Below are 25,966 nucleotides of genomic sequence, written 5' to 3' on the forward strand. Positions count from 1 at the left end.
TCCTCAGTACTACCAAAAAACAAACAAGGAAACAAAGCTAAAAAGCAGGAATAAATCAAGTGTCATTTTGAAGAGTCAGAACAGTGAAATTATTGTTAGAAGTACATAAAGCTTGGTCAGTATATATTTATGACTCAGCATAAATATAATTACACACATCTATTTGAAAGTAGCTTTTGAGGATTCTCACTTAAACTATGATACATGAAATGGCTTTATGCTAATTTCTTTTAGAATATGCATTAAGACTAGTTATTCAAAGGTAATATTCTTCTTGCTTTATCTGTCTGTCTTTTTTTTCTTTCTGGGGTCAGGGTTTCACAGTACAGTTCAGGCTGGCCTTGAACTCACTGTGTAGTCTAGGCAGGCCTCAAACTCACAGGGATCCTCCTGCTTCAGCCTCCCAAGTGCTGGGATTACAGGTATGCACCACCATGCCCAGCTACCTGTTGTTTTCATATACCACTTCAAGCTCAGTCATCTGGCCCTTGCCAAATGAGAGACAAATCAGAAGAACCACTGCCATTAGCAAGTACTGGAGCACTGTGCCAACTTGAATGCAAGAAAAGAGAAACGTTATAGATTTTAAGTCCAAACATTAAGGTCCTATAGGTAGTTGATATCTGCACAAACAGCTTTCTGTTCAATACAGTAGGACATTTTATATATTTTACAATGTAAAGACATATTGCTGATGTATATATACCCTAAGTCTTAAAAAATTTAAGGCAACTGTGTAGTATCTACTTAAAAAAATAGGAAGAATTGCATGGTCTTAGGTAAGTCAGAATGATACTCCTAAAGTACTTGGGTACACTTGTATACTTAGGGAATTTCATTTCCCAAGGCAGTTTATATACCATGTATGCAGTTCAACTGTGGTTGAGACTTAGATGTAATATAAGATTTGATTTACTATATTTAAATATATTGCTGGCACATGTCCCTATAATCCCAGGACTTGGGAAGCTGAGGCAGGAGGATTGCTGTGAGTTTGAGGCTAGCCTGGGAGCTACATAATGAGTTCAAGGCCAGCCTGAAATATATAGCAAGACCCTGTCTTAAAAACAAAAAAATCAGTATCTGTATCTTTATACCTATATATATGAGCTTGATTTATATATAGAATTATTTCCTGGAGGAGAGTATTCTGGGATACAGGCATGTGCAACCATGCCTGTCATGGCTTCTTTGTTGACTTGCCATCTCTTAAGTATCTTCCTGAGGAAATGTATGTGAGAGATACAGTAAATTTATGGAGAGCTGGTGTATCTCTTGTCATACTTGATAGGTTGGTTGGGTCTAGGATTCCAGATTGGGAATAATTTTTCTTCAGGATTATGTAGCTGCTGTTTTCCATCTTCCAAACATTGTTGAGAAATGCAGTGTTATTCTGATCATTATTAGTATTTGTTCACCCTCACTGAGTCCTGCCTGCTTAGGATCTTATCTTTTTGTATGTCAGAACATTTCCCAGTGTTGCATCTTGGGTATATCACCAGTTGTGCTGCATGCTTTGGGCTTTATGAATGTAAGTCAAGTTCTTGAATCTGGAAAGTATTCTTGTGTTATATGTGGATTGCATTTTTTCTTATAGTTACAGATACTGGACTTTCTGAATCAGTCTTGTAATATTCTCCTCTTTGCTCTATTTTCCATCTTCCTTCTGGGAGAGTTCCTCAACTGTATTTTTTAACCTATTTAAAATACAGTAGTTTTTTTTTTCCTGCTTTCACTTGTAATGTTCAAAAGGTTTTTGTTTGAATATTCCCGTGTTGATATCTTTTCAGTTACTTTCTCAAATTCTTGGTTGTCTACTCTTAAGAGAGGGACTGTAAGAAGCTGATGGAAAGGGTTCTTGTAGGTGGTAGTCATAGGGTGTTTACTTATTGATGTTTTTAATCTACTGTGATCTGCTGGGGTTTTTACATCGGAAAATCTCTAATACTGGTGACTAGTTTTTTTTCCCCCCTCTTTCATAAAATTTCCTCAACTTCTGTATATCTTAAGGAGATAAGCTGTCAGTTTTTTGGTAGGGTAGGGAAAAGAATGTTTATATGCCCAACCTTCTGTGTATACTTGGTCTGTTTTCAGTAAGGTACCTAAGGTTTCTCTCCAGTTCAGATATACTGTATTTACCCTTAAATCTTGACCCAACCTTGGAGAAGGGCAGTTAGCTCTTTCCATGGAATACTAAGGACAAGCAGAGGCTTATCTGCTTTGCTTTTCATATAGTCTTTAAACCTATCCTCTTTTTGCCCTACTTTCACCTCCACAGAGTTGCCTGGTGTTACCAATTCAACAGGAGCCTTTTGAGATTTCTATGATGTAAATCAAGTTTTATTTTACTAGATCCCACTGCTACCTTTGGGATTCATCTTTTAAGTTACCTCTCATCTAAAGTTGTTTTCCAAAATGTTTTATACTCTAAAAGGTTAAAGAAAATTCTCTTTTACTATTACTTTAGATAAGTTGCAGAGGGAAAAGAAGCTATTCATTCTCTTTAACCAGTATATGAATCTGTATACCTTGTTTTCAGACTAAAAAGTTACCAGTTCCATTTGGCATTTAGGAATTGTGCAGGTCTTCCTTTCTTCATATTCTTCATTTTCAGCACACAGAGGAAATCGTAGAGGAAATGGCATAAATGATTTAGAAAGTTTGCTCTTTATCATGAGTCTTAAATGGATGTCGTGGTTTAAGACTTCACATACAAACACTTGGAGGGTTTTGTTCTAACACTTTGCACCTTTCAAGTAGATGTGTGGCCGTGTGTTGAGGCTCATGCCTGTAATCCCAGCACTTGGGAGGCTGAGGCAAGAGGATCGTTGTGAGTTCAAGGCCAGCCTGGGCTACAAAGTGAGCTCAAGGCCAGCCTGAACTGCATAGCGAGATCCTGTCTCAAAAAGACAAAAAAAAAAAAAAAAGTAGATATGTTCTTTTTTGGGGTATGTAACATATTTTAGATGTATTTGGCGGAAATGATTGTTGCTCAGATGATTGATTGTTAAATCCCTAGTTATGCTGAATATAGTATGTGGCCCAGTTTTGAGGAAAGGGAATTTAATGTTGATCTTGCTATGCCTTGAGGTCTCAGTGTATTTGCCATCAGGGATACCTAAAGTTTTTCCGGACTATGTTCTCAAGTCCCTTTGTTCACAACTTACTTTTCTTGGTTACTCTACTTTTCACTTTAGAATTTAGGCCTCTACTTGGCTGTTTCATACACATTAAGAATGAGGAAGCTGAGAGTACTAAGCTAGGTAGCAGTCTTGTTTTTTGGTCTTTTGGAGTGCTGGGATTACAGGCGTGCGCTACCACGCCAAGCCCACAGTCTTCCTTCAAATAAGTTAGGTCGAACTACAGTAAGGTTTTGGAGCCATACCTGACAAGGCAAAATCGGTAATCGTGACATTTCCTCGAAACAGCCCCCAAAGCTTTCTTTTTCTTGACCTCCACCCCATTTTTGGCCATGTTTTGACGTTTCTCCCTCCCACCAGAAACCCCTCATTCTTCCCAGATCAACTCCTAACAGCTGGACAGCTTTGCGCCAGGACACTGCGGTATCCACTCCCGGGGTCGCCAAGCGCGCGGCAGCACCGCCTGAGCTGGGTCTTCGCGTCCTGCCGGCGCTGCGTGGCGGTCCCGGTCCGTGGGTTTCCGGGGCGGGGCGGCGGGAGCACAGCGCACGGTGCCTCGCGGTCTCGGGTGGAGGCTTCCGCGCCGCCCTACCGAGCACCACACCCCCGATGCCACTTTACACTGGAGCCCCGGGTCAATTCGCGCGGATGCAGCCGGCGGTGTTTAAATCTCTGCAGCCAGGGTCTGCCACCGACCGCTAACGAACCGGGTCCGGCCGGCTCAAGCCCCAGGAGAGGGAAGACGAGGGCCCGTCTTCGAGCCGCTGCTCCAAAGCGGCGGGACGCGGGCACGCGCATCGCTCTGCTTTACGGCAAGGACGCGCGCGTTTGCGATAGCGTGACGCAAGCAAGTTTTGGCGGGAAAAGCGCTACATTTGGACTCCTGTGGCGGCAGGCAAAGGAGAGGCTGGTGAGGAGAGGCGGCCAATGGGGTGGGAAAGGAGTCTGGAGAAGGAGTTGGGGGGCTCTAGGGTAGTGAGGAGGAGCACTGAGAGACAGTGTTACCGGGAGGGAGCGAAGGGACAGAGCACCTCTAGCGGAGGGGCGGTCTCGGAGGGCGGAGGGTGTGGCGCCGCGGGTCCCTGCTGTAGTGGGTGCGGGCACCGGAGGGAATACCCTTCTGGCTGGGCACCTCGGAGATCGGGACGCCGTCCGGAGGGCCCGGCGCGTCTTTCCGCGGCTGGGGCAGTTTGGCCCCGCCCCGCGCTCCTCCCGGCCTTGGGACGGGTGGGGTCGGGGTGGGAATTGGATCCGTGTTGGGGTAGGAGGGGCTGCGGAGCCCCAGTTTCCAGGCCTCCTCCGTTATCTCAGAGTCGTACTCTCTCGACAGCCGCACTTCCCGCTCCCTCTTCCGCCGCCGCTCTCCGCCGGGCCCCTGCCTCCCAGCTGCCAAAAGCTACTACCTTCCGCGTGCGGGCTCCGGAGGGCGGCCGCAGCTCCAGTGTGTGGAGGGATGGCGTTGGGACCCACCCGACCCGACGCCGCAGCGTAGAGTCCTTGCTTGTGGTTTAAAACTAAATAGCTGTGGATGAGGTGTACGGGGAAACCGAGCGCTGCTGCGGTGAACTTCGGCGAGAGGCCGAGCACAGGGGCTGTGCAGGGATCGGGGCTGGCGCTCATCCCTCGTCCTTTCTGGGTGCCTTCCTTTTGCAGCCGGGTGCCGGTGGCATCATGGCAGTGCCCTTTGTGGAAGACTGGGACCTGGTGCAAACCCTGGGAGAAGGTGCCTATGGAGAGTGAGTTCGAGCCCTAATTTTATCTTGCCTTCACGCTTGCTTCAGTTTTCTGTCTGTTGCCCTGTCTGAGAGCATGTTTGGTGTTTTGGAATTGTTCTAACCCAGTGGTACCGTAGAGAACAGAGCTTTGCATTTGGAAGCCAAGACTTTTAGCAAATGAAAGTAACGCAATCCTTTGTAAGTTAATGTTTCTCCTAACTTCTCTCTCTCCTCTTCCTCTCCCCTCTTCCTCTCCCCTCTTCCTCTTCCTCTTCCTCTTCCTCTCCCTCTCCCCCTCTCTCCCGTCTCACTCCTCCCCTTTCATCTGTTAAATTATTATTTTTCCCCAACAACCAAATAGGTTTAAGCATAGTGATTAAATGAACGGATTCTGGCATAGCTTGCCTGGTTTCAAATCCTCTCTAGCGTCACACACTGATCTTGTTTCATAATCTCAAGCGAGCTTCCTCCTGCTGTGTGCCTCTTTCCTCATTTTCAGGTGGTAATAGTACCTACTCCAAAGATAGAACAGTCCCCACAGGCATATATAGCGTGCAATTATTACATGCTATTAAAATTATATGAGTAGAACATCTCCGTATGTGATGCGACCTAGAATTGCTACTATCTCAATTTATTTTATCAAGCACTTATTAAATGATTTATGTGCACTACATAATGAATTCTTTGGAGTATTAGCCATAGTACTTTACATTTCCAAAAATATCTCTTGAGAACATGGCAGAAACCATTTACTTAGTTTTCTTTGGTGGAGGAAACACTAAATGTAAAATAGTTTCTGGTATGTCATGTTTAATCTTTTGACTTTTTAAAAACTAAAATTCAAATGTCTAGAACGTTATAATTGTTCCTTTTCTTGTTTTAGAGTTCAACTTGCTGTGAATAGAATAACTGAAGAAGCAGTTGCAGTGAAGATTGTAGACATGAAGCGTGCCATAGATTGTCCAGAAAATATTAAGAAAGAGATCTGTATCAATAAAATGTTAAATCATGAGAATGTAGTGAAATTCTATGGTCACAGAAGAGAAGGCAATATCCAGTATCTGTTTCTGGAGTACTGTAGTGGGGGAGAGCTTTTTGATAGAATAGGTATGGAAAAAATTTCAGATACTTATTCTGCTAAAAAAAAAAGCTTTTAAATATGTATTTTTAAACTTGGGTAGCCATTTGGTCATTTTCCTTTCAGAACTGCTTATGCAACAGTAAAACTGAAGTAAATTATCTGGTTTTTTTTTTTTTTTTAGGGGGGGATCAATTTATGTTAGCAGCATATACTAGTATAAAATCAGAGAAAGAAAACTTTTTTTCTTAAGTTATTTAACAGTTTTGTTTGGTATTGCTGTTTTATGGAGTTTAAGAATGATAAACTAGTTTTATGGTGAGGCATCATCATAAATTCAATGTATTAGCTGGGTGTGGTGGTGCATAACTGTAATCCCAAGCAGTTGGGAGGCTGAGGCAGGAGGATCATTGTGACTTTGAGGCCAGCTGAGGCTACAAAGTGAGTTCAAGACCAGCCTGAACTGAACTCTGTCTCAGACCAAAAAAAAGAAAAAAAGAAAAATTCAATGTATTATTTATTTGTCTGTGTAATTTTTTCTTTGTAGATATTTTAGAATGGAATCATTGTGTATGTTTTCAGATCAGTAATAGCATGTTGCTATGTTTCCTCTTTGTTTAAGTGAAAAAGTTGATAATTTTCTAGAATTCATATATATATGTATGGATGATTCTATTTGGTACTTAAGTATTCTACGCAGACTTGGGATTATTACAAAACACTGGGAAGTACATAAAATATATTCTGTGGATCTAATTTTATTATTTAAAGCTATTTTATTAGTAGTTAAAAACTACTAAAATTGCCAATGTGTTGAGAGTTGAGAGTAAATCAAGAGTTGATGAGAGAGATCAAAATATAAAAGATAAAACTCACAGTAGAGCGTTGCTAAGTAAAACTGTTTTCTAAAGGAAATTCTTTTTTTTTTTTTATTACTGTAAGATTCTGTTTGGTAAAGTATAATCCTGTATGTCTAAATTTGAATTAAGAAGCTATGTGATTGACGCCTGATAAAATTTGTCCAGTAAAGTAATTTTGGTAATTAATTCTTACAGAGCCAGACATAGGCATGCCTGAACAAGATGCTCAGAGGTTCTTCCATCAACTCATGGCAGGAGTGGTAGGTACAGTCATTTCTTTTTCTTTTACTTAAAATCAGTATGAGTAAAGTAAGTTTCGAATTCTAGTATGCTTGTCTTCTCCCCTTAGGTTTATCTGCATGGTATTGGAATAACTCACAGGGATATTAAGCCAGAAAATCTCCTTTTGGATGAAAGGGGTAAGTTTATCATTTTGTTTGTGATACATTTTAATTCAGTCATACAAGATCAAGGCTTTTGCATTACTGAAATGTTAGGACAAAAAAACCTGACAAGGAAATTTGGAAGATTCAGTATATTTGGACTTCATAAGCTTTTCATGATATAGGTGTAGATGAAGTAGAGAAATCTGACCTAGAACAAAAACAAAATTTTACCAAATGTTTCTATTTTTGAACCAAATTGTTTGGAAACAAGTGTTCATGAACTGGGTACCACTGTATATTATTTAGGAATACAAACAAGGGAAAAAATTACACAATAAAGCAAAGGAACAGTAAAATGAAAGGAGGAGAGGGAATGGGAAAAAAAGAAGCAAGATATAGCATGTACAAGTACCAGTTTCTTACGATGAATGTTACCATTATGTGTATCTAGAAGTATACCAATAAAATAAAAAATTCAGAATGTTGGGTACCTCTGAGAAGTTAGGGGAGGGAATGCATTAAGGGTAGCAGTTATGAGGGATTTCCAGGAAATAGAATTTCCTTTTTTTAACTGGGTGCTGGGTGAGTAGATATTTATTATATTATTATTCTTGTATAATACGTATTTTGTTTCTATTTAGTACTTACTAATTTTTTTAAGAAATAAAATGTTACCAGTATTTTATCTTTCTGTGTTTTCCTTCATAAATACATTTCCCCTTTCTGTTTTCCAGAGGTCACCACACGCCTTAATTTTGAATTTATTACATACAGTTCTCTGTCCCAACCAAATACTAGTGTCCCAACCAAATATTAGGTTGCAGACATAATAAAACCATAATAATAGGTTGCAAAATAATAAAATCAAACTACATAGTATGGTAATCCATTAGTTTAAGTTTGTTTTTTTTTTTTTTTTAGTTTAAGTGATTATAATTTACAGGTAGTTTGGGACTAAGTATCAGTGGTTTGTCCAGATATTGACATATATACCTAATAAAAGGATATAATCACAAATGCTACTTCTCAAAATCAACTACAGATAAATATCATCAGTTGCTTACATGTATTCTATGAGTGTACTTGATAGAGTCAATCCTGTTTGGGAAATTTGAATTGTTTTAAACTTCAAATAATAATAGAACAACAGTGACTTCTATAAATCTGCTTACAGGACCAGTAAAAAACTGGATTGTGTTGTAATAAATACTAGTTATGCTACTGGCCATTTTCCTCATTTATGTTCTCTTCCATATTAGTGCATATAGATATACCTTGTTTTCCTTAACTGCCTTCGTAGTTTTCATTATACACATGTAAGATTTAGTCATTTATTGATGGGCATTTATGTCATTAAAAATAATATTACTATTAATGACCTTACATTTACAAATTTTTGAGTTTATTTTTGTGGATATGGTTCTAGAAGTGAGAATTGCTAGTTCTAAAGAGTGAATAGATCAGCTTTTGATATCTTTGGCCAAATTGGCCTCTGACTAGATTGTAATGACATTCTCTGATACCAGAGGGTTTCCTTAACTCCTCATGGACTTGTACAGCATCTGTCACTTGGGTACAGATGGTAAGAGTAAGTTGAAAGTCTTACCTACAGTTTGTGTATGCTGAAGATGGGAAGGTAAGTGGAAGTTTGTTCTTCTGGTTTGCTTATTGTACAGCATTTCTCATTTTTCCCTCAATTTAGGTACTTTAACAAGTTATAATTTCTGAATCTTCAGTTTGGAATGTCTTAACATACTTGTTTCAACAACTCTCTTGCCAACTGAGTTTATTCCCTGCTTGTGAAAGTTGTGCCTAGCTTGTCACTTAAGTCTCCTTCCTGCCCTTCACACTTCCTGATGAAGGGCTTTGTTTTCTTTCTGCCGAAGTTTGTACTGTTCTTTTCTAGCAGGGTAGCCCCTTTTGAGTCCAACATCTTTAACCTAGTCCAAACTGTTTTGTGTGTTCATTTTTTTTTTTTTTTTCCCCCTGTACTGGGAATCAAACTCACGATCTTGTGCTTGCCGGGTAGGCGCTGTGCTGCTGAGCTAAATCCCCAGCCCTGTGTGTTCATGATATTTCTCTTTTTTTTTTTTTTTGGTTTTTCTCCGGTACCGGGAACCGAACTCACGACCTTGCGCTTGCCAGGCAGGCGCTTTATGATATTTCTCTTAAGTTAATAGAAAAGATGAAGCCTTTCCAAATTTTTTGCATAGATAACATCATTTCATTTTCTTTTTAAAATTAAAAAAGATCCTGGGGATCTTTTCAAGGTAGAAAAGTTCTATAAACCTTAAGTAACACTAACGATATTTCCAATGAAGCTTAATTTCTGTAAGTGTATCTGTTTACAGATGTTATTATTTTTTGCCCGTCTTTTCCTTTTCATTTAGATAACCTCAAAATCTCTGACTTTGGCTTGGCCACAGTGTTTCGGCATAATGATCGTGAGCGTTTATTGAACAAGATGTGTGGTACTTTACCTTATGTTGCTCCGGAACTTCTAAAGAGAAAGGAATTTCATGCAGAACCAGTTGATGTTTGGTCCTGTGGAATAGTGCTTACTGCCATGTTGGCTGGAGGTAAAAACTATTTAATCATGATAGAACTTCTATCTTATGTAAAGTCAGATTTGCCTACCAAAATAATTTAACCAAGGGAAATCCATATTTACATAATACTATTTTAATACTTTCTTAACCAGTTTGGGCTGTTGTAACACAGTAACAGACTGGGGGTGCTTGTACAAAACAGAATTTGAGAAGTTCTGGAGGCTAGAAATTTGTGTCAGTGTACAAGTATGGTCTTGATGTGGTGAGTGCCCTCTTCTGGTGTGCAAATGAAATGGCTGTCTTTTTGTTTTTGTTTGTTTTTTGGTTTTTCTCCGGTACCGGACACCGAACTCACGACCTTGCGCTTGCCAGGCAGGCGCTTTTGCCGCTGAGCTAAATCCCCAGCCCCTGAAATGGCTGTCTTACTGTATCCTCACAAGACAGAGGAGGGAGAGCAAATAAGTACTCAGTGTCTTTTAATGACAACACAAATCCCTTTGTGAAGGCTTCCACCCTCAGACATCTGATGACCTCCTAAAGGCCTCATCTCTAAACACCGCATCATGTGGATTAGGATTTCAGTAATACAGGTTATTTGGGGGAAACAAACATGTAGTCCATTGCAAGTAGTAAATATAACTAATCTGAAACTTGTAATCCCAAAGGTTTTTAAAAGAAGATATGTATAGCTATGAATTTAAAAATAAAAAAAAATGAGTAATCACAATAGCCAGCTCATTTTAGTTTCATGTAAACACTTTTTGAATTTTTAAAATTAATTAATTAGTTATTTTTGTCTTTTTGAGACAGGGTTTTGCTATGTAGTTCAGGCTGGCCTTGAACTCATTATGTAGCCCAGGCTGGCCTCAAACCGAGGTGATCCTCCTGCCTCAGCCTCCTGAGCTCTGGGATTACAGGCCTGTGCCACCATGTCTGGCTGCACTTTTTTTTATTGGTACATGCTTGCAGTGCATAATGATTACATTTATCGTGTGGAGTTGGTAACATATCTTAATTCTTTTGCCCTTAAATTTTTCATCTATCTCTAGATCCCCTTCCCATTTGCAAAAGATTTATCACCACAATTCCTCTTATCTTTTATTTATTTATTTATTTATTTATTTATTTATTTATTAGCATTTCTTATGAGAACTCCAGCAGGTTGCTTTTTTTTTTAAGGGGAAAGGTTTATTTAGTTCACAGTTTGTAGAGGTTTCAGTTCATAATCCTGGCTTCAAGTCAGGGTGGTACTTGGCAGAGGGCAATAAATAGTTCATGGCAGTGGAAGACAGCAAAAGCTAAGAGAGAGAGAGGAATATAAATATAAATCTTTTATTTATAGGGCAAGAAATGGTTCAGCTATCTTTAAAGTGCCTTTAAAGTTTCTTTATTTCCTAATAGAGGATCTCGCTATATAGTTCAGGCTGGCCTCCAACTCACTATGTAGCCTTGGTTGGCCTCAAATTTGAGGCTGGGATTACAGGGGTATGCCACCAATGCCCAGTGCACACAGTCTATATTTGATAATATGTGTTGGTTTTGGTTTTGGTCTTTTTTTTGAGACAGGGTCTTGATATATAGTTCAGGCTCACTTTGTAGCCCAGGCTGGCCTCAAAGTTGTGGCAGTCCTCTTGCCTCAGTCTGCTGAGTGCTAGAATTACAGGGCATGTGCCACTGCACCTGGCTTTTTTTTGATAATATGTATCTTTAGCATTTATTGATGATGGCCTGACATGTTGATATGTAGTTTTTTAGTTTGGAAAGCGTATTGAATTAATTTGGAGGAAATGTTTTATAGAGTTGTATATTATTTTCCCTTGAAATCTTTACTATATAACTACATGAATACTCAGAAAACTGTGATTTGTTTCTTTTTTTAGAATTACCGTGGGACCAGCCCAGTGACAGTTGTCAGGAATATGTTGATTGGAAAGATAAAAAGACATACCTCAACCCTTGGAAAAAAATTGATTCTGCTCCTCTAGGTGATGGGGTTATCTTGATTAAAATTATTGATTTCTTGGATAATGAAGTTCTTTGCAATTTGAATTTCTCAACTTGTTTTCTTTTTTAACTTTTAAATACATAAATATGATCCTTAAAGATAAGTCAGAAAATGTAAATGAAAATTAAGAAAAAGCTGGGCAAGGTGGCACACACCTATAATCCCAGCATTTGGGATGCTGAGGCAAGAGGGTCACTGTGAGTTCAAGGCCAACCTGAACTATGTGGTGAGACCCTGTCTTAACACCACAAGTGACTGCCTGGCAAGCACAAGGTCCTGAGTTTGATTCCCAGTACCAAAAAAAAAAAAAGAAAAAGAAAAAAAAGCAAAAACAAAAATTAAGAAAAAAATCTTAAAATCCCTGCACTCAGAAATAGCCTTTTAAAAAATATTTTGGTATGTGCTTTGTGCTTTGTTATAAATATATATAAGAAGTACCTATTATGTGTATATATTATTTGTAGGTATATAAGTATATGTATATTTACAAAAAATTAAATCATTCACATTTTGATAACCTATATTTTGGTTTTCATGTTCTGTGAACATTTTCTGTTTCTACATCATTGTTTTTAAAAGCTGTGATGCTATTCTGAATATTGATTACCTTACTGCTCTGTTTCACTTTGTTGGAGATTTAGATTTTTTTTCTAAATTCTCATTGTTGTAAAACAAATAATGAAAAGCATTTGTGTAATTTAATTTTTGCATATATCCTTTTTTTTTTTGGTTTTTCTCCGGTACCGGGAACCAAACTCACGACCTTGCGCTTGCCAGGCAGGCGCTTTGCTGCTGAGCTAAATCCCCAGCCCCTTTTGCACATATCCTTATAATTATTTAACTTGTAGAAACAAAATTACAAGGTAAAGGATATATATAGTTTTAAGTTCTATGACTTATTTTGCCAAATTAATCTCCAAATAGTTTGTACCATTTTGTAATACTATCACCATCTCATTAGTTTATATTAAAAAATTAAGAGGTCTGCAAATACTGATATTTATTTTAAATTTAATGCTAATAAAGTTGCACATACTTTATATATTTATTAGCTTTTTGTTAATTTTGAAATTTTGTCAATGTGGCAAAAAGATTTATGCTGTTTTTCTTATCCTTTGAGGACTTTTATAAATTAAAAAAAAATTGTCATTTGACCTTTGCATATATTATAAATATTTTCTACAATTTGTCATTTATTTTCATTTTGTTACTTTGATAATATGTAGAAATATACAGTGATACCTCAGTTGTTGGACTCAATTCATTCAAACATATTTTTCTTATAAGAAGTAATGGAAAACCAAATAATTGGTCTGAGGCCCCAAAATTATACTTACAACTTCATTTTTCCAGGACTTTATCAAATTTCACAATTATTTTTTTCTTTAGCTGTATTGCAGTTCTCAGCTTTCCTGTTAGCTTTACTGCTGGTATCACTAACTTTCTTTAGAGTCATGATTAGGATATTTTTACACAAATAAAGTGAAAAAAAAAAAAAAAAAGCACAATGATGAATGTCTATGTTGTCTGATCAAGAGCGATGCTTAGACTGAGCGTCACCCCTTAGTATTTGGGAGAGATAAAGTGTGACTCACTCTCTGCCCATACAAGTTTTATTAAGTCAGATTTTTGGTTCCACTATCCAGCAAAGTTATGAAGACCAAGAAGATTTTTTTTTTTAAACTTTGCTGTCAAAGTTCAAATTTGTAACATTTTACACAGTTCAAAAACTGTACTACTGCATTGGAAAGTTGGAGCTTGGAGCTATTCAGCAACCAAGGTATCACTGTATTTAAAATGCTACCATTTTCAATCTGTAATTTCATTTGTGGTTTCTGCCTACATTGTTATATTTGGAAGGGTCTTTTTATCCCTAATATTTTTTAAAAAAAGATTCCCTGTTTTCATTTAATGTTTTTACGGCTTTAATTTTACATTTAAGTCTTTGGGTAGAAAATAATTTCGGTGTTGGGTGACGAATGCATCCTCTAAAAATATATATATGTATATATATACATTATTTAATAGCTATCAGTTTTACAAAATACTGGGTTTCAGTGTGGTATTTTCAAATGTGTACATGACATTTTGATCATATCCCCTCCCATGGTGTATGAACTCTTATCAAGATCATTAAAATGCCTCAGGATGATAGTTGGTTATATATACTTGTCTCCTAAAAAATGCCTCAGGATGATAGTTGGTTATATATACTTGTCTCCTAAAAAGTTATTAATGAGAGCCAGGTGTGGTGGTGCACACCTGTAATCCCAGCACTCGGGAGGCTGAGGCAGGAGGATCTTTGCGAGTTTGAGACCAGCCTGGGCTACAAAGTGAGTTCAAGGCCAGACTGAACTGCATAATGAGACCCTGTCTCAAAAAGACACACACACAAAAAAAATCCCTAAAAAAAAAGAAAAAAAAAGTTATTAATGAGTAAACTTTCTTTGTAAAACTGAATGAAGCAGTAAGAACATGATATATTAGAGCAATGAAGTTTGATGTTAGAAACAGATAAGAGTTTGGTTTATTTTGTTTATTATTATGTTAAATGTTGTTGCATGGTGAGAAATATTTCCATCTGATTCTTACTCTGATTGTTCAAAAACAATTGAGAATTAGAATCTGGAAAGAATATTATTCTAAAGTAGAGACAGCAGCAAAGAACAACTGCATGAAATTAAAGCAATAATTTGGTAGATTTATTCTTTCCCTGCTCCAGAAATATTTAGACATAAGGAGGCCAAAAGAGAATATGTTCCTTACTACAAATCATAGGCTTTTCTAATCTGCATGAGTCTTTTGTAAATGTTGTTTTAATGTTGTCCTTAGCTCTGCTGCATAAAATCCTAGTTGAAAATCCATTGGTAAGGATTACCATTCCAGACATCAAAAAGGATAGATGGTACAACAAACCACTCAAGAAAGGTAATATTATTAAAACTTAAGCACTTTACTGTATGAATGAATATTATTGGTAGCTGGGCATGATGGTGCATGCCTGTAATCCCAGCACTCAGGAAGCTGGGGCAGGAGGATTACTGTGAGTTTTAGGCCAACTTGGCTACACAGTGAGTTCAGGACCAGCCTGAACTATATTATATACTGTATAGTGAGACCTTGTCTTAAACTAAAAAATAAAAAGAAAGAATTTATTTGCAAAGTCAGTATCACAAGTCAACAAAGGTATGATCTCTATCCTGGTGGAGATTATAATGTCTAATAGAAAAAAAAACCACAAAATGTAATTTTGTTTATTAATAACTACAAAGGGAAGGTTGAAGTACTACAGCTAAGTGCTTGATCAAATCTTAAGTCTTTTTTTTTTTTTTTTCCTCTAGTACCGGGAATCGAACTCATGACCTTGCGCTTGCCAGGCAGGCACTGTGCCACTGAGCTAAATCCCCAGCCCCCAAATCTTAAGTCTTAAATGAAGAATTTTCTTCATGAGGAAATGACATGAGGTCAAGATTTGCAGATTAAAGAGGAGGTAGTCAGGGAATATAAGTCACAGATTTGACTTGGAGGAGAGGAAGCATTCAGAAAATACAGTATTACATTTATTAAATCTGGAGCATTTGCAGAACTTGAAAGAAGGTCATTGTGGCATGAACCTCATCAGTATTCTTCATTGTCTCATCAGTGGTTAGCATATTGGAGGCACATCATAAACAGTAAGTGTTTGTGGTGTAAATGAGTGATTAAAGAAGTGGGAGATGGAGAGCACTGTTTTTGAGATGGTGTTTGCTAGGCAGGTAGCAGCCATGTTACAAGGAGGATGGCCTTGGGTATGATGCTCAGAATTCTGGGCTTTAGCTTAAGCCCATTAGGAAAACTTGAGAGATGTTAAACAAGAAAATGTCAAGGCCCTATATTTAGTTTAAAAAGGTATTTGTTGCTATAACTCTTTTTTTTTTGTATTGTTTTTGATGACTAGGAATAGTATCAGCTAGGAGTGGTATCAGCTTTTATAGAAGTGGTTTAGGTGTGAGAAGACAGTAGTTGGAGTAGGTGAGTAGTAGTAGGGTTGGAGAAAAGAAAGTTGCAAAGCCTTTTGAGGAGCAGAGCTGATAGGACTGGCGATTATTTAGATAGGGAAAATGATAGTAGTGCACTGTCAAGGATGACTCCTATGTTCTGGTTTTGGTAACTTGGGGAGAAACAGAAATTTTGGGGGAATTTTCCTTTTTTTTTTGTTATTTGAGACTGGGTCTTGCTATGTAGTTCAGGCTGGTTTTGAACTCACTGTGTACTGCAAGCTGGGCTTGAACTTCCAGCAGTCTTCCTGCCTCAGCCTCCCAAGTGCTGGATTACATGTGTGCCACCTCTCGCTAGGCAGGGAAAATTCTGTTTGATTTTTGAATATCTTGAATTTGAGTAGATAGGTAAAAACTGTTCAGTGGGGGTGTGTGTGTGTGTGTGTGTGTGTTCAAGAAATAAGACTTGCCATGAATTCAGTGTGAGGACTTAAAGCATGATGGTAAATGAAATGAAGTATAGGGAATTTTAAGGAATGTCAGTATTTAAGTGGTGGGTGGAGACCAGGGAAACAGAAAGAAGAGAGAGGTGAGAAGAACTTTTGGAGAATGTGGAATAATGGATCAATAACAGGAAGCCTAAAATTTGTCCATTGTATTCCATGATGTGGTTATTCATGATTGAGCAAGACAGTGTTAGTGAGGAGTTCAGAGTAAATTCTGCAGCACAGTGATTGTAGTGTAAAAGAGAGGTAAGGAATTAGAGAGGGTTACTATAAACTCATTCAAGAAGTTTGGCTTTGAGAGGAAGAGAAGACAATAGCTGGAGGAGAACAAGGAATTTTTAATTGAACTCTGAATGTTTCCTTCACCTTTTTGTTTAATTGTCCACTTCACCCCTGAGGACACTACTTCCTCTGAAGCAGTGGATGTTTTCCTTCCCATACCCTCATATCTTTGGGTTTGGAAGGACCAGGTATCTGATATTCTCCTTGATCCTTTTTCTTTTTTCAGTACTGGAGATTGAACCCAGGGCCTTCATATTGAGCTCTAACTCCAGCATTTTTTATTTTGAGGCAGGGTCTTGCTAAATAAATTGCCCAGGCTGGGCTTGACCTTGCAGTCCTGATTCAGCCTCCTAGATTATAGCATCCAGAGATTATAGGCATGCACCATCACACTAAGCTCCTCCTTGTTCCTCATTGGTCCTTTCTCCTTTTTTCCTGCATTCTTCCTCCCCCCTTTCTTTTTTTTTTTTTTTTGAGAAGTTCTCATTATGTAGTTTAGACTGACCTTGAACTCAGTGTGTAGCCCAGGATGGCCTTGAACTCGTGGCAATCTTCCTGTCTCAGCCTCCTCCCTTTTTAATCTTATATTACCAGACTCTACCATTCATTGTTCTTCCTTATCACAATTCCCTTTTGAACTCCAAATTGAAATTCCTGCCATACTCTCATTCTCTACAACATGAGTTGATATTTTTGTCGTTTATTGGTAAGTTAAATATTCATTTGAATGAGCCTTACAGTATTGTGACTTCATAGCTTCTTGGATTTTTCTTCCCCTCCTCTCCCCTCTTCTCCCCTCCCCTCCCCTCCCCTCCCCTTCCCTTCCCTTTCCTTCCCTCCTCTTCCCTCCCCTTCCCTCCGCTCCCCACAGTTAGAACATACTTAAAGGTCACAATTTGTGAAGCATCTAATTTTGCAAGTGTGTCTTAGTAAATTTATAACTTGACCACATTTCTTGTAAAATCATGTAGGAAGACCCACTGTTTGTCTTGTATGTACTTTGTATTCAGTAAGTATATTTTGATATAGTTTTACTTATTCAAGTTGCTAGTTGAGTTAATTAAAAAATATCTGCGTGGAAGGCTTAAAAGCAGTTGTGTTGTTTTCTGTTTTAGGAGCAAAGAGGCCCCGGGTCACTTCAGGTGGTGTGTCAGAGTCTCCTGGTGGATTCTCTAAGCACATTCACTCAAATTTGGACTTCTCTCCAATAAACAGTACTTCAAGGTAAATTTATAAAGAAAGAATAAATGGCTATGGATGAATGTAGAATACTCCAAGAAGAATATTACATGTATATACCTTTCTTAATAGTGAACATAATTTTATCAGGATGAGAATGATATAAGAAAGACCTCATGGATTTTATGTAAAGACATTTTCTGTTGAGCAAGATGCCACAGGCCTGTAGTCTTAGCTACTGTACTTGGGAGGCTTAGGCAGGCAGATGGTTAGTTGGAGGCCAGTATGGGTAACATGGTGAGATGCTGTCTCAAAGAATAAAAGTCAAATACCTGAAGAAAAAAAAAAAATTGAAGACACATTTTTCTCTCTGTCTTAATATCTCAGTGAAGAAAATGTGAAGTACTCCAGTTCCCAGCCAGAACCACGGACAGGTCTTTCTTTATGGGACACTAGTCCATCATACATCGATAAATTGGTACAAGGGATCAGTTTTTCCCAACCTGCATGCCCTGATCATATGCTTCTAAATAGTCAGCTAGTTGGCACCCCAGGATCCTCACAGGTAAGGGAATTTAATTTTTCTAATAAATAATGGTTGCTTTTTATTTTTATTGTCTAAGGACAATAAAAGTCTTTTATAAAGACTTAAAACCTTTGTTCATGTGGAAATCTGAGGAATATAGTTTTAATACTTTTAATTTATACATAATATTTTATATAAGAATGAATTGCAGGAGGACTCCATGGAAAAGACTCAAGTCATAGAAAAAAAAAAGTTGGAGGCTAAATAGCTGTGTTTTCTCTGGTTTTGGTCATTGTGGATTTATTTAGCTTTCCTGTTTGACATGTAGAACCCCTGGCAGCGCTTGGTCAAAAGAATGACACGTTTCTTTACAAAATTGGATGCAGACAAATCTTATCAGTGCCTGAAAGAGACTTGTGAGAAGTTGGGCTACCAATGGAAAAAGAGTTGTATGAATCAGGTATGTTTTATTGATTTTGTTTACGTATTTTTCTGCAGAAAATTTTAAAATTTGACTAAAAACTATCATTAGTGTATTTCAAAAATAATTCAAATTTGAAAAATCATTAAAATTGAGGGCCAGGGATATAGCTCAGCAGTGTACTGCTTGCCTGGCAAGCACAGGGCCCTAAATTTGATTCCTGGTACCAAGAAAGAAAAAAGATCCCCCCGCCCCACCAAAGCCCCTTAAAAGAAGATGTTGGAAAAAATTTATGTATGTATTTATTTATTTTTTAAAGACAGGGTCTCACTGTGTAGTTCAGGCTGGCATGGACTATGTAGCCCAGGCTGGCCTCCAATTTGTGGCAATCTTCCTGCCTCATCCTCCCGAGTGTTAGGGAAATTGAAAAAATGTAAATAAAATGCTCTTTATCTTAAGAAATAATATTTCTTGAGAACATTTAAAGTATCAGCTGAGTATGGTGGCACACACTTAAAATCCCAGCATGGGGGAGGTTGAGGCAGGAGAACTGTAAATTTGGAGCCATGTTGGGCTATATAGTGAGCTCCAAAAGTAAATAAAACATTAAATAGCTGGATTCATTAGTTAAAAACTATGTATGGTTAATTATAACAGATGACTGCCCTGTGTGGAAAAAGTACAGGAATAAATATCATACTTCCTCCTATCTCCCCTGATCTTATACATCAGTTTTTATTTATATTATTGTAGCATAGGTATAGTGCTGGCATTCTAATCTGTATTTAGATTTTTGAAGAGACAGTTTTCTGTATTAAAGGAGATTTAAGAGGCTTGATAACTAAATGAAATGCATGATCTTTCACTAGGTCACTGATGGCAAACCTTTTAGAGCTTTCAGTGATACAAACAGCTTGCTGTGGCACGTGTGCCATAGGTTCGCCACCATTGCACTAGATCATAGATTTAAAAATAAAGTAACTATAAAGGATGCTATCAGTATAATATAGGCAGATTATTAATTATTGTCATTGTTGGGTGGAGGGATGATAATACTACGATTTGTAGGAGAATGTCTTTGTAGGTAGAGCTTATTTACAGGCCATAAGAACATTCTAAAAGAAAGAAAGCGGAAGTTGCACAGCCTCTCCAGACCGTTTCATCTTTTGATTGCTGTTCTAGCTTTTTAGCCACAAATCTAGCCTCTCTTTTTCCTTCTGATATTGTAATAACAGTGTTCCCCTTCCCTGTTATTCTTTGTTTCTTCTTTCAGTTTTATTTCTTTGGTTGCTAAGAGTTCACATGAACTCAGTCCCTATTTGTAGGTTGGTTTGATTTGGACACACATACCACTCTGCTTTGGAAATATACTACAAATTTTTATACCAAAAGTATCATTGCCCTGAGAATATAATTTTATTTTAATAGTATTTTCTACATGTAGCTTAACCTTATTTTTGTTGCCTTAGGTTACTGTGTCAACAACTGATAGGAGAAATAATAAACTGATATTCAAAGTGAATTTGGTAGAAATGGATGAAAAGATATTGGTTGATTTCCGGCTTTCTAAGGTACTTCTGATGATTTTGTTGTAGTATTCTTCCTATGGAAATATTTCTGTGTGGATTTTTTTTTTTAGATGGCATTATGCTTATATACAGTAGTCTTCCCACCCATACTTTACTTTGTGTAGTTTCAAGTTAACTGTAATCAGACAATAGTAAATGTGGAAGTTCAGGAATAAACACTTGATAAGGTTTCAGCTGAGCACAAGGTACTTGGGCACCTGATGCATGCGTATCACAACTTTAAGTCCATCCTGGGCAACTCATTGAAACCCTGTCTCAGAAAGAGCTGAGAGATGTAGCTCAGTGGCAGAGCACTTTTCTGGCATGGGCAAGATCTTGGATTCAATCCCCAGTCCCACCCTTTTGCCCTCCCACAATAGAGCATAATTCTGAGTAGCGTGATGAAATCTTACTCTGTTCCATTCCCTTCTAGCAGGATATGAATCATCCTTTTGTCTGGCATAACAATCTTACACATAGATTTTTGTTCATGCTGTATATTCTGGTTGGCTTTTACTCAGTAGGCTGTTTTGCTTATCAGATTGTCACACTATTGCAGTACTTAATGCTCAAATAAAGCTTATTTTACTTAATAGTGGCATCAAAGTGCAAGCATAGTGATTCTGGCAGTTTAATTAATTAATTATCAGTACCTGTTTTTAGTACATAGGAATTACATTCATTGGAGGGGTTGGTACATAGCATGACGCATCTTAACCCCCCTCTCCATCTTTAGGTCCTTTTCCCATTTGCAAAAGATCTACTCCATGATTCTTACTATCCATCCATTATTTTGCTCTTAAAATTATTTATACTTTGGGTTTCTCATATTTAAGCAGTATTTAAGCTTGAGTGTTTGACATATTTCACTTAACATTATGGTCTCAAGGTATATCCATTTTCCTACAGATGACTCAAATTTTCCCTCTTCATGGCACTGTAATGCTTTAATACATATTAGAGTATATGTGAGATTTTCTTTAATCAGTCATCTGTTGATGGACATACAGCCTGTTCCATGATTTAGTTATTGTGAGATGGGCTGCTATAAACATGGGTATGCATATATCACTGTGCTGTGTCTTTAACTCTTGGGGACATACCTAGAAGGGAAATAGCTGGGCTGAATGGAATTTCCATTTTTAGTTTTTTAAGGAATCTCCATACTGATTTCCTCAGTGGTTGTCCTAGTTTATTTTCCTATTAGCAGTGTAGAAATATTCTTTTTTTCCCATAGCTTCATTGCTGACAGTTTTCACTATACTATTTTATTATTTGTTATTATTGTTACTCTTTTACTATGTCCAATTTGTAAATTAAACTTTATTGTAGGTATATAAATACAGGAATACACGTAGTACTTGATGAAGGGTTGTATACTATGCATAGTTTCAGGTAGCCAATTGGAGATCTTGGAACATTTCCCTCATGAGAGGGACTGTTTGTTTGATATTTGTAAATATATGATCATTTGTTTTTTTCATTAATACTGTAAACTTTTGTTCTCCCAAGTCAGTTTTTCGACCATTACAAAATGTTTTAGTGGGGCTGGGGATTTAGCTCAGCGGCAAAAGCGCCTGCCTGGCAAGCGCAAGGTCGTGAGTTCGGTTCCCGGTACCAGAGAAAAACCAAAACAAAAAAACAAAACAAACAAACAAAATGTTTTAGTTTTTGTAGACAAATAGATAAATAAAAAATAAGAGAATAAAAACAACCTTAAGTTATGCTTCTCAGCAGTCACCTTTAATATTTTGAAATACTCTTAATTTTCTTTTAATTCATGTATATTATCTCTATAGTTGAATGAATGTTTATTTTAGTAATTCTGTGATTAATATTCTTAGATTTTTGTTTACATTTCTGATTATTTCTAGTTTTAAAGCTGTTGACTTATGCAAGATGAAAATAGTGTTTTTTTCTATTTCCTGTGAGATTAAACATGGCTCTAAAGACAGCTGTCTTTAGAGGCTAGTTCTTTTAGGGCTACTTCTTTATATTAGATATATGCTACAATACTGTTTTCTAGATGTTTGCTGTGGATTTGTGAAGGATCCTACTCTAATGAAATCCTTATTTGTTGGCTTTGTTGCCATAGTAGTGTGATGTCAGTTTAGTTGTGTGGCTTATTTTTAGTGTAGAAATCCCCACTTCCTGTGAAAATTTCAGATCTAAGGTCTAGTGGTAGTAACTCTTCAAATAGTGTCAGCGGGGCGTGGTGGTGGCATGGTAGCACATGTCTGTAATCCCAGCACTCCGAAGTCTGAGGCAGGAGGATTGTTGCGAGTTAGAGGCCAGCCTGGGCTACAAAGTGAGCTAAAAGCCAGCCTGAACTACATAGCGAGACTTTGTCTCAAAAAAGACAAAAAAAAAAAAAAAAAAAAAGACAGTGTCTTAGTTACTTTTCTCAATGCTGAGACAAAATACTCAACACCCAAAGTTAAAGGAGGAAAGGCTTATTTAGCTCACAATTTGTGGAGGTTTCAGTCTGTAATTAGCTGGGTTCAAAGCAGGGTGGTGTTGACTGAGGGGCAGCCCTTTATTGTGGCAGTAGATAGAAAAGTAACAAGAGCAAAAAGGAAGGAGCAAGCCTCTTTTTCCTCCCTTATAGTGTATTCAGACTACCCACCTTAGGGTGGGCTCTCTATACCCTAGGATGTAGAATTACTGAGTCACTTAGTTAAACTTCTAAACTTCTTGAGTTGTGGCCAGTGAATCAACCATTACAATATACCCCTTGTCAACCTGGCAACCAGGTGCATTTCTTTAAACTGGTCTCCAGATAAAAAGACATGCTTATAATTATGCCTAACATGTTGCAACTATCCTGTGTACAAATGGAAACAGAAATGTACTAATTCCCTCACCAGAATAGGAGATGTTTTTTGGGAAGGGATGCTTATTCCTATGATTTCACAACTTGAATATTATAACACAGGTTTAATGATCCTTAAGAACCAGTATTAAGTCTGTCAACATTATATTACATTAGAACCATAACATTACCCCTCTGGCCCCCCAAAGACTCGTGTATATCCCTTTATGCAAAAGGCATTTAGTCCATCTCTAAGAGTTGTCACAGTCCTAACCGTTTCAGCATTGCTGAAAAGTCTAAGTTCCAAGTCTTCTCTGAGATGTAAGGCAAACTCTTAACTGTTAGCTCTCGTACAAATGAAAAGTTAAACACTTTCACCATTCAGTGGCACAATACAAGCATTTCATTCCAAAAGTTACAAATGGCGATAACAAAGGAATGGGACCAAAGCAAGTCCACAGTCCAGCAGGGCAAACTTTGTCTGCAATTCCATGTGCAGCATCCGAGGCAATCTATGACAGGTTATGAGCCCCAAAGAGCTTAGGTGGCTATGGTGCTTCTGGTGGGTATAGCTCCCATAGCTTCTATCTTGGGCTGGCTTTGCTCCCTCCTTGCAGATTTCCTTAGATGATCCATGTTCCTGGCTTTTCCAAACATCTGGGGTCTCCATTGCCCTTTTGGCTTCACCCTCCCAGCTTCACACATTGCCCTGCCTAGACAGGGTACACTGCCTGGCCTCCCAGGCCTTCTGAAATCAAGGTAGAAGCCTTCTTAACCACACAACTCTTGTATTCTGCATGCACCTAAAACAAGCACCATGTGGATGCTGCCAAGGTCTGCTGCCAGCTAGAGCAGTAACCAGGCTTTTCTCTGTCTTGGCTGTAGGGCTTGACTGCCTGTATTGCTGAGCACTCTGAATCCAGTTCTGAGGAACAAATTCTCTATGCTGCTGCTGTTTTGGAACATGGAGTGGCCACAAAGGGTGGAGACATGCTGCTTCTTGTGATGCCCTCAGGCCATCTTTTTTATCCTCCTGTTCCTCCTCAGCAATTGAAATCTCCTCAGCTCTATCTTTGTACTCCTCAGCTTTACTGGAGCTTCCTTTCTGGCCAAACTCACAATGTTTTAAATCATCCTGCTGGGCTTTGTGCTCTTAATTTTCAAAATAGATCTGGCTGAAATCACCCAGCAACAGGTGTGCCACAGCCTCAACATTTGAGTGCCTTGAAATTTCTTCTGCCAGATAAATTAGTCTACTACCCTTAATCTCAGTCTCAGGCAAGGTCTCTGGACATGAGCAAAATGCAGACAGACTTTCCAAGCCATCTGGAGTCCGGCAGCCAATGTAGTCCTTCCCACCAGAAACCTCCCTAGAATGGTCCTTACTGGTTTTCTAGTCTTCTGAACTCTGATCAGAATCTCCCATACAGAACAGCGTGAGGCATTCCAGCTCTGCTTTTTCAGCCGGCATCTCTGAACCTTTCCAAATTCTTTCCACAAGCCATTCTGAAAGGCTTTTGAACCACGTGGTCAGGTATAGTCACAGCAATGACCCCACTCCTGCTACCAAATTCTGTTTTAGTTTTCTCTTTGCTGAGGCAAAATACTTGACAAATCTAAAAGAGGAAAGATTTATTTAGCTCACAGTTTGTGGAGGTTTCAGTCTGTAATCAGCAAGGCAGGCTGGCATGGCTTAGGGGCAGCCATTCATGGTGGTACAAGACAGCAAAAGCAACAAGAGCAAAAAGGGGAGCAAGCCTCTTTTCCTTTCTTACATTGTATGCAGGCCACCCACCCTAGGGCAGGTCCTCTGTACCCTAGGATGTAGAATTGCTGAGTTAGGTAAGCTTCCTAAGCTTCTAAACTTCTCAAGTTGACACAATGAATCAACCATTACAGACAGGATGCTATTTTTTGGTTTTCTGAGTTCAGTGTGGTAGGAACAGTGAACAGCAAATAATTGGGTCAAAATTATTTATGTAACCATTTCCTCTGTAACAATATTTGGTCTTAGTAAGAGGATATGAGGGTGTTATAACTGGACATATATAAGAGTATTTATTTCTAGTTACCAATAAAGACAGTTTGATTTTATTCCATAATCTCTTTTTTGTAACATTATTTTTGTATATCATTTCTAATATAGGGTGATGGATTGGAGTTCAAGAGACACTTTCTGAAGATTAAAGGGAAGCTGAGTGATGTTGTGAGCAGCCAGAAGGTTTGGCTTCCTGCCACATGATCGGTCTAGTAGCCCTGGGGATTCCTGGTGAATATGGTGCTGCTATGTTGACATTATTCTTCCTAGAGAAGATTATCCTATTCTGCAAACTGCGAACAATAGTTGCTGAAGAATTCTCTTCTTTATCCAAACATCTTCCAATTCTTTGTATGTTTTGGATACAAATAATACCTGTATCTTAATTGTAAGTAATACTTTGGGGAAGGGATACTTTTTCATCTGTGTTTTGTGTCTGAATTTGAAATCCATCTGATAGAAACTAGGTTTAGGGTACACGTGTCCATCAGCTGTTATACTAACATAATATTTCATTCTTACCAGGACATGTTTCATCCAGAAAATATGTATTTATTCCACATTGATTTAATTGTAAAAGATGGGTTAGCAAAGGCTTAGTCCTTGTGACTTTTGGATAGTAGATTTATCAGTCTGGGAAGTAAGGCTAGCTTCAAAAAATGTAACCCCAAGATCTGTACTTACATTTTCAAGAGAGTCTAACCAGTTATATAAACCTGTTGCTGAGTTATAACAGTTAATTAAAATTGCAAGTAGGTGGTTTCTTTTTTTCTGATATAGCTAGTAAAATATAAAATACTGGTTGGTCTTTCAAAAAGTTGAGCATAAGTGCTACTGCTTAACTAACTAAAATTACTATTGCACATCTTAAATATTTTTCTATATTATTCTCTACTTTCACAGCCATATTTTAATTCTTCA

The 25,966-nt window shown here is 38.0% G+C and overlaps 1 protein-coding gene across 1 annotated transcript; it reads left to right on the forward strand.

The window, feature by feature from the left end:
* Positions 1-3,017: 3,017 nt before the first annotated feature.
* On the forward strand, positions 3,018-25,966 carry Chek1 (checkpoint kinase 1). Its single transcript, XM_005378464.2, has 13 exons — positions 3,018-4,050; positions 4,794-4,876; positions 5,742-5,965; positions 6,992-7,056; positions 7,146-7,215; positions 9,573-9,761; positions 11,612-11,716; positions 14,569-14,664; positions 17,617-17,725; positions 18,068-18,245; positions 18,535-18,666; positions 20,097-20,198; positions 25,154-25,966. Exons 2-13 carry the CDS (start codon positions 4,812-4,814, stop codon positions 25,247-25,249), a joined length of 1,431 nt encoding a protein of 476 aa, XP_005378521.1. The 5' UTR covers positions 3,018-4,050; positions 4,794-4,811; the 3' UTR covers positions 25,250-25,966.

Source organism: Chinchilla lanigera, unplaced genomic scaffold, assembly GCF_000276665.1.
Source record: "Chinchilla lanigera isolate Chin_1 unplaced genomic scaffold, ChiLan1.0 scaffold00011, whole genome shotgun sequence".
NCBI classification, from domain to species: domain Eukaryota; kingdom Metazoa; phylum Chordata; class Mammalia; order Rodentia; family Chinchillidae; genus Chinchilla; species Chinchilla lanigera.

What these genes read in the sequence shown, in the direction of transcription:
- Chek1 (XM_005378464.2), top strand. Translation starts at nt 4,812, where the DNA reads ATGGCAGTGCCCTTTGTGGAAGACTGGGACCTGGTGCAAACCCTGGGA. An exon ending in AGAGCTTTTTGATAGAATAG is followed by an intron (nt 5,966 to 6,991) that starts GTATGGAAAAAA and finishes TAATTCTTACAG; the next exon opens with AGCCAGACATAGGCATGCCT. An exon ending in TACTGCCATGTTGGCTGGAG is followed by an intron (nt 9,762 to 11,611) that starts GTAAAAACTATT and finishes TTCTTTTTTTAG; the next exon opens with AATTACCGTGGGACCAGCCC.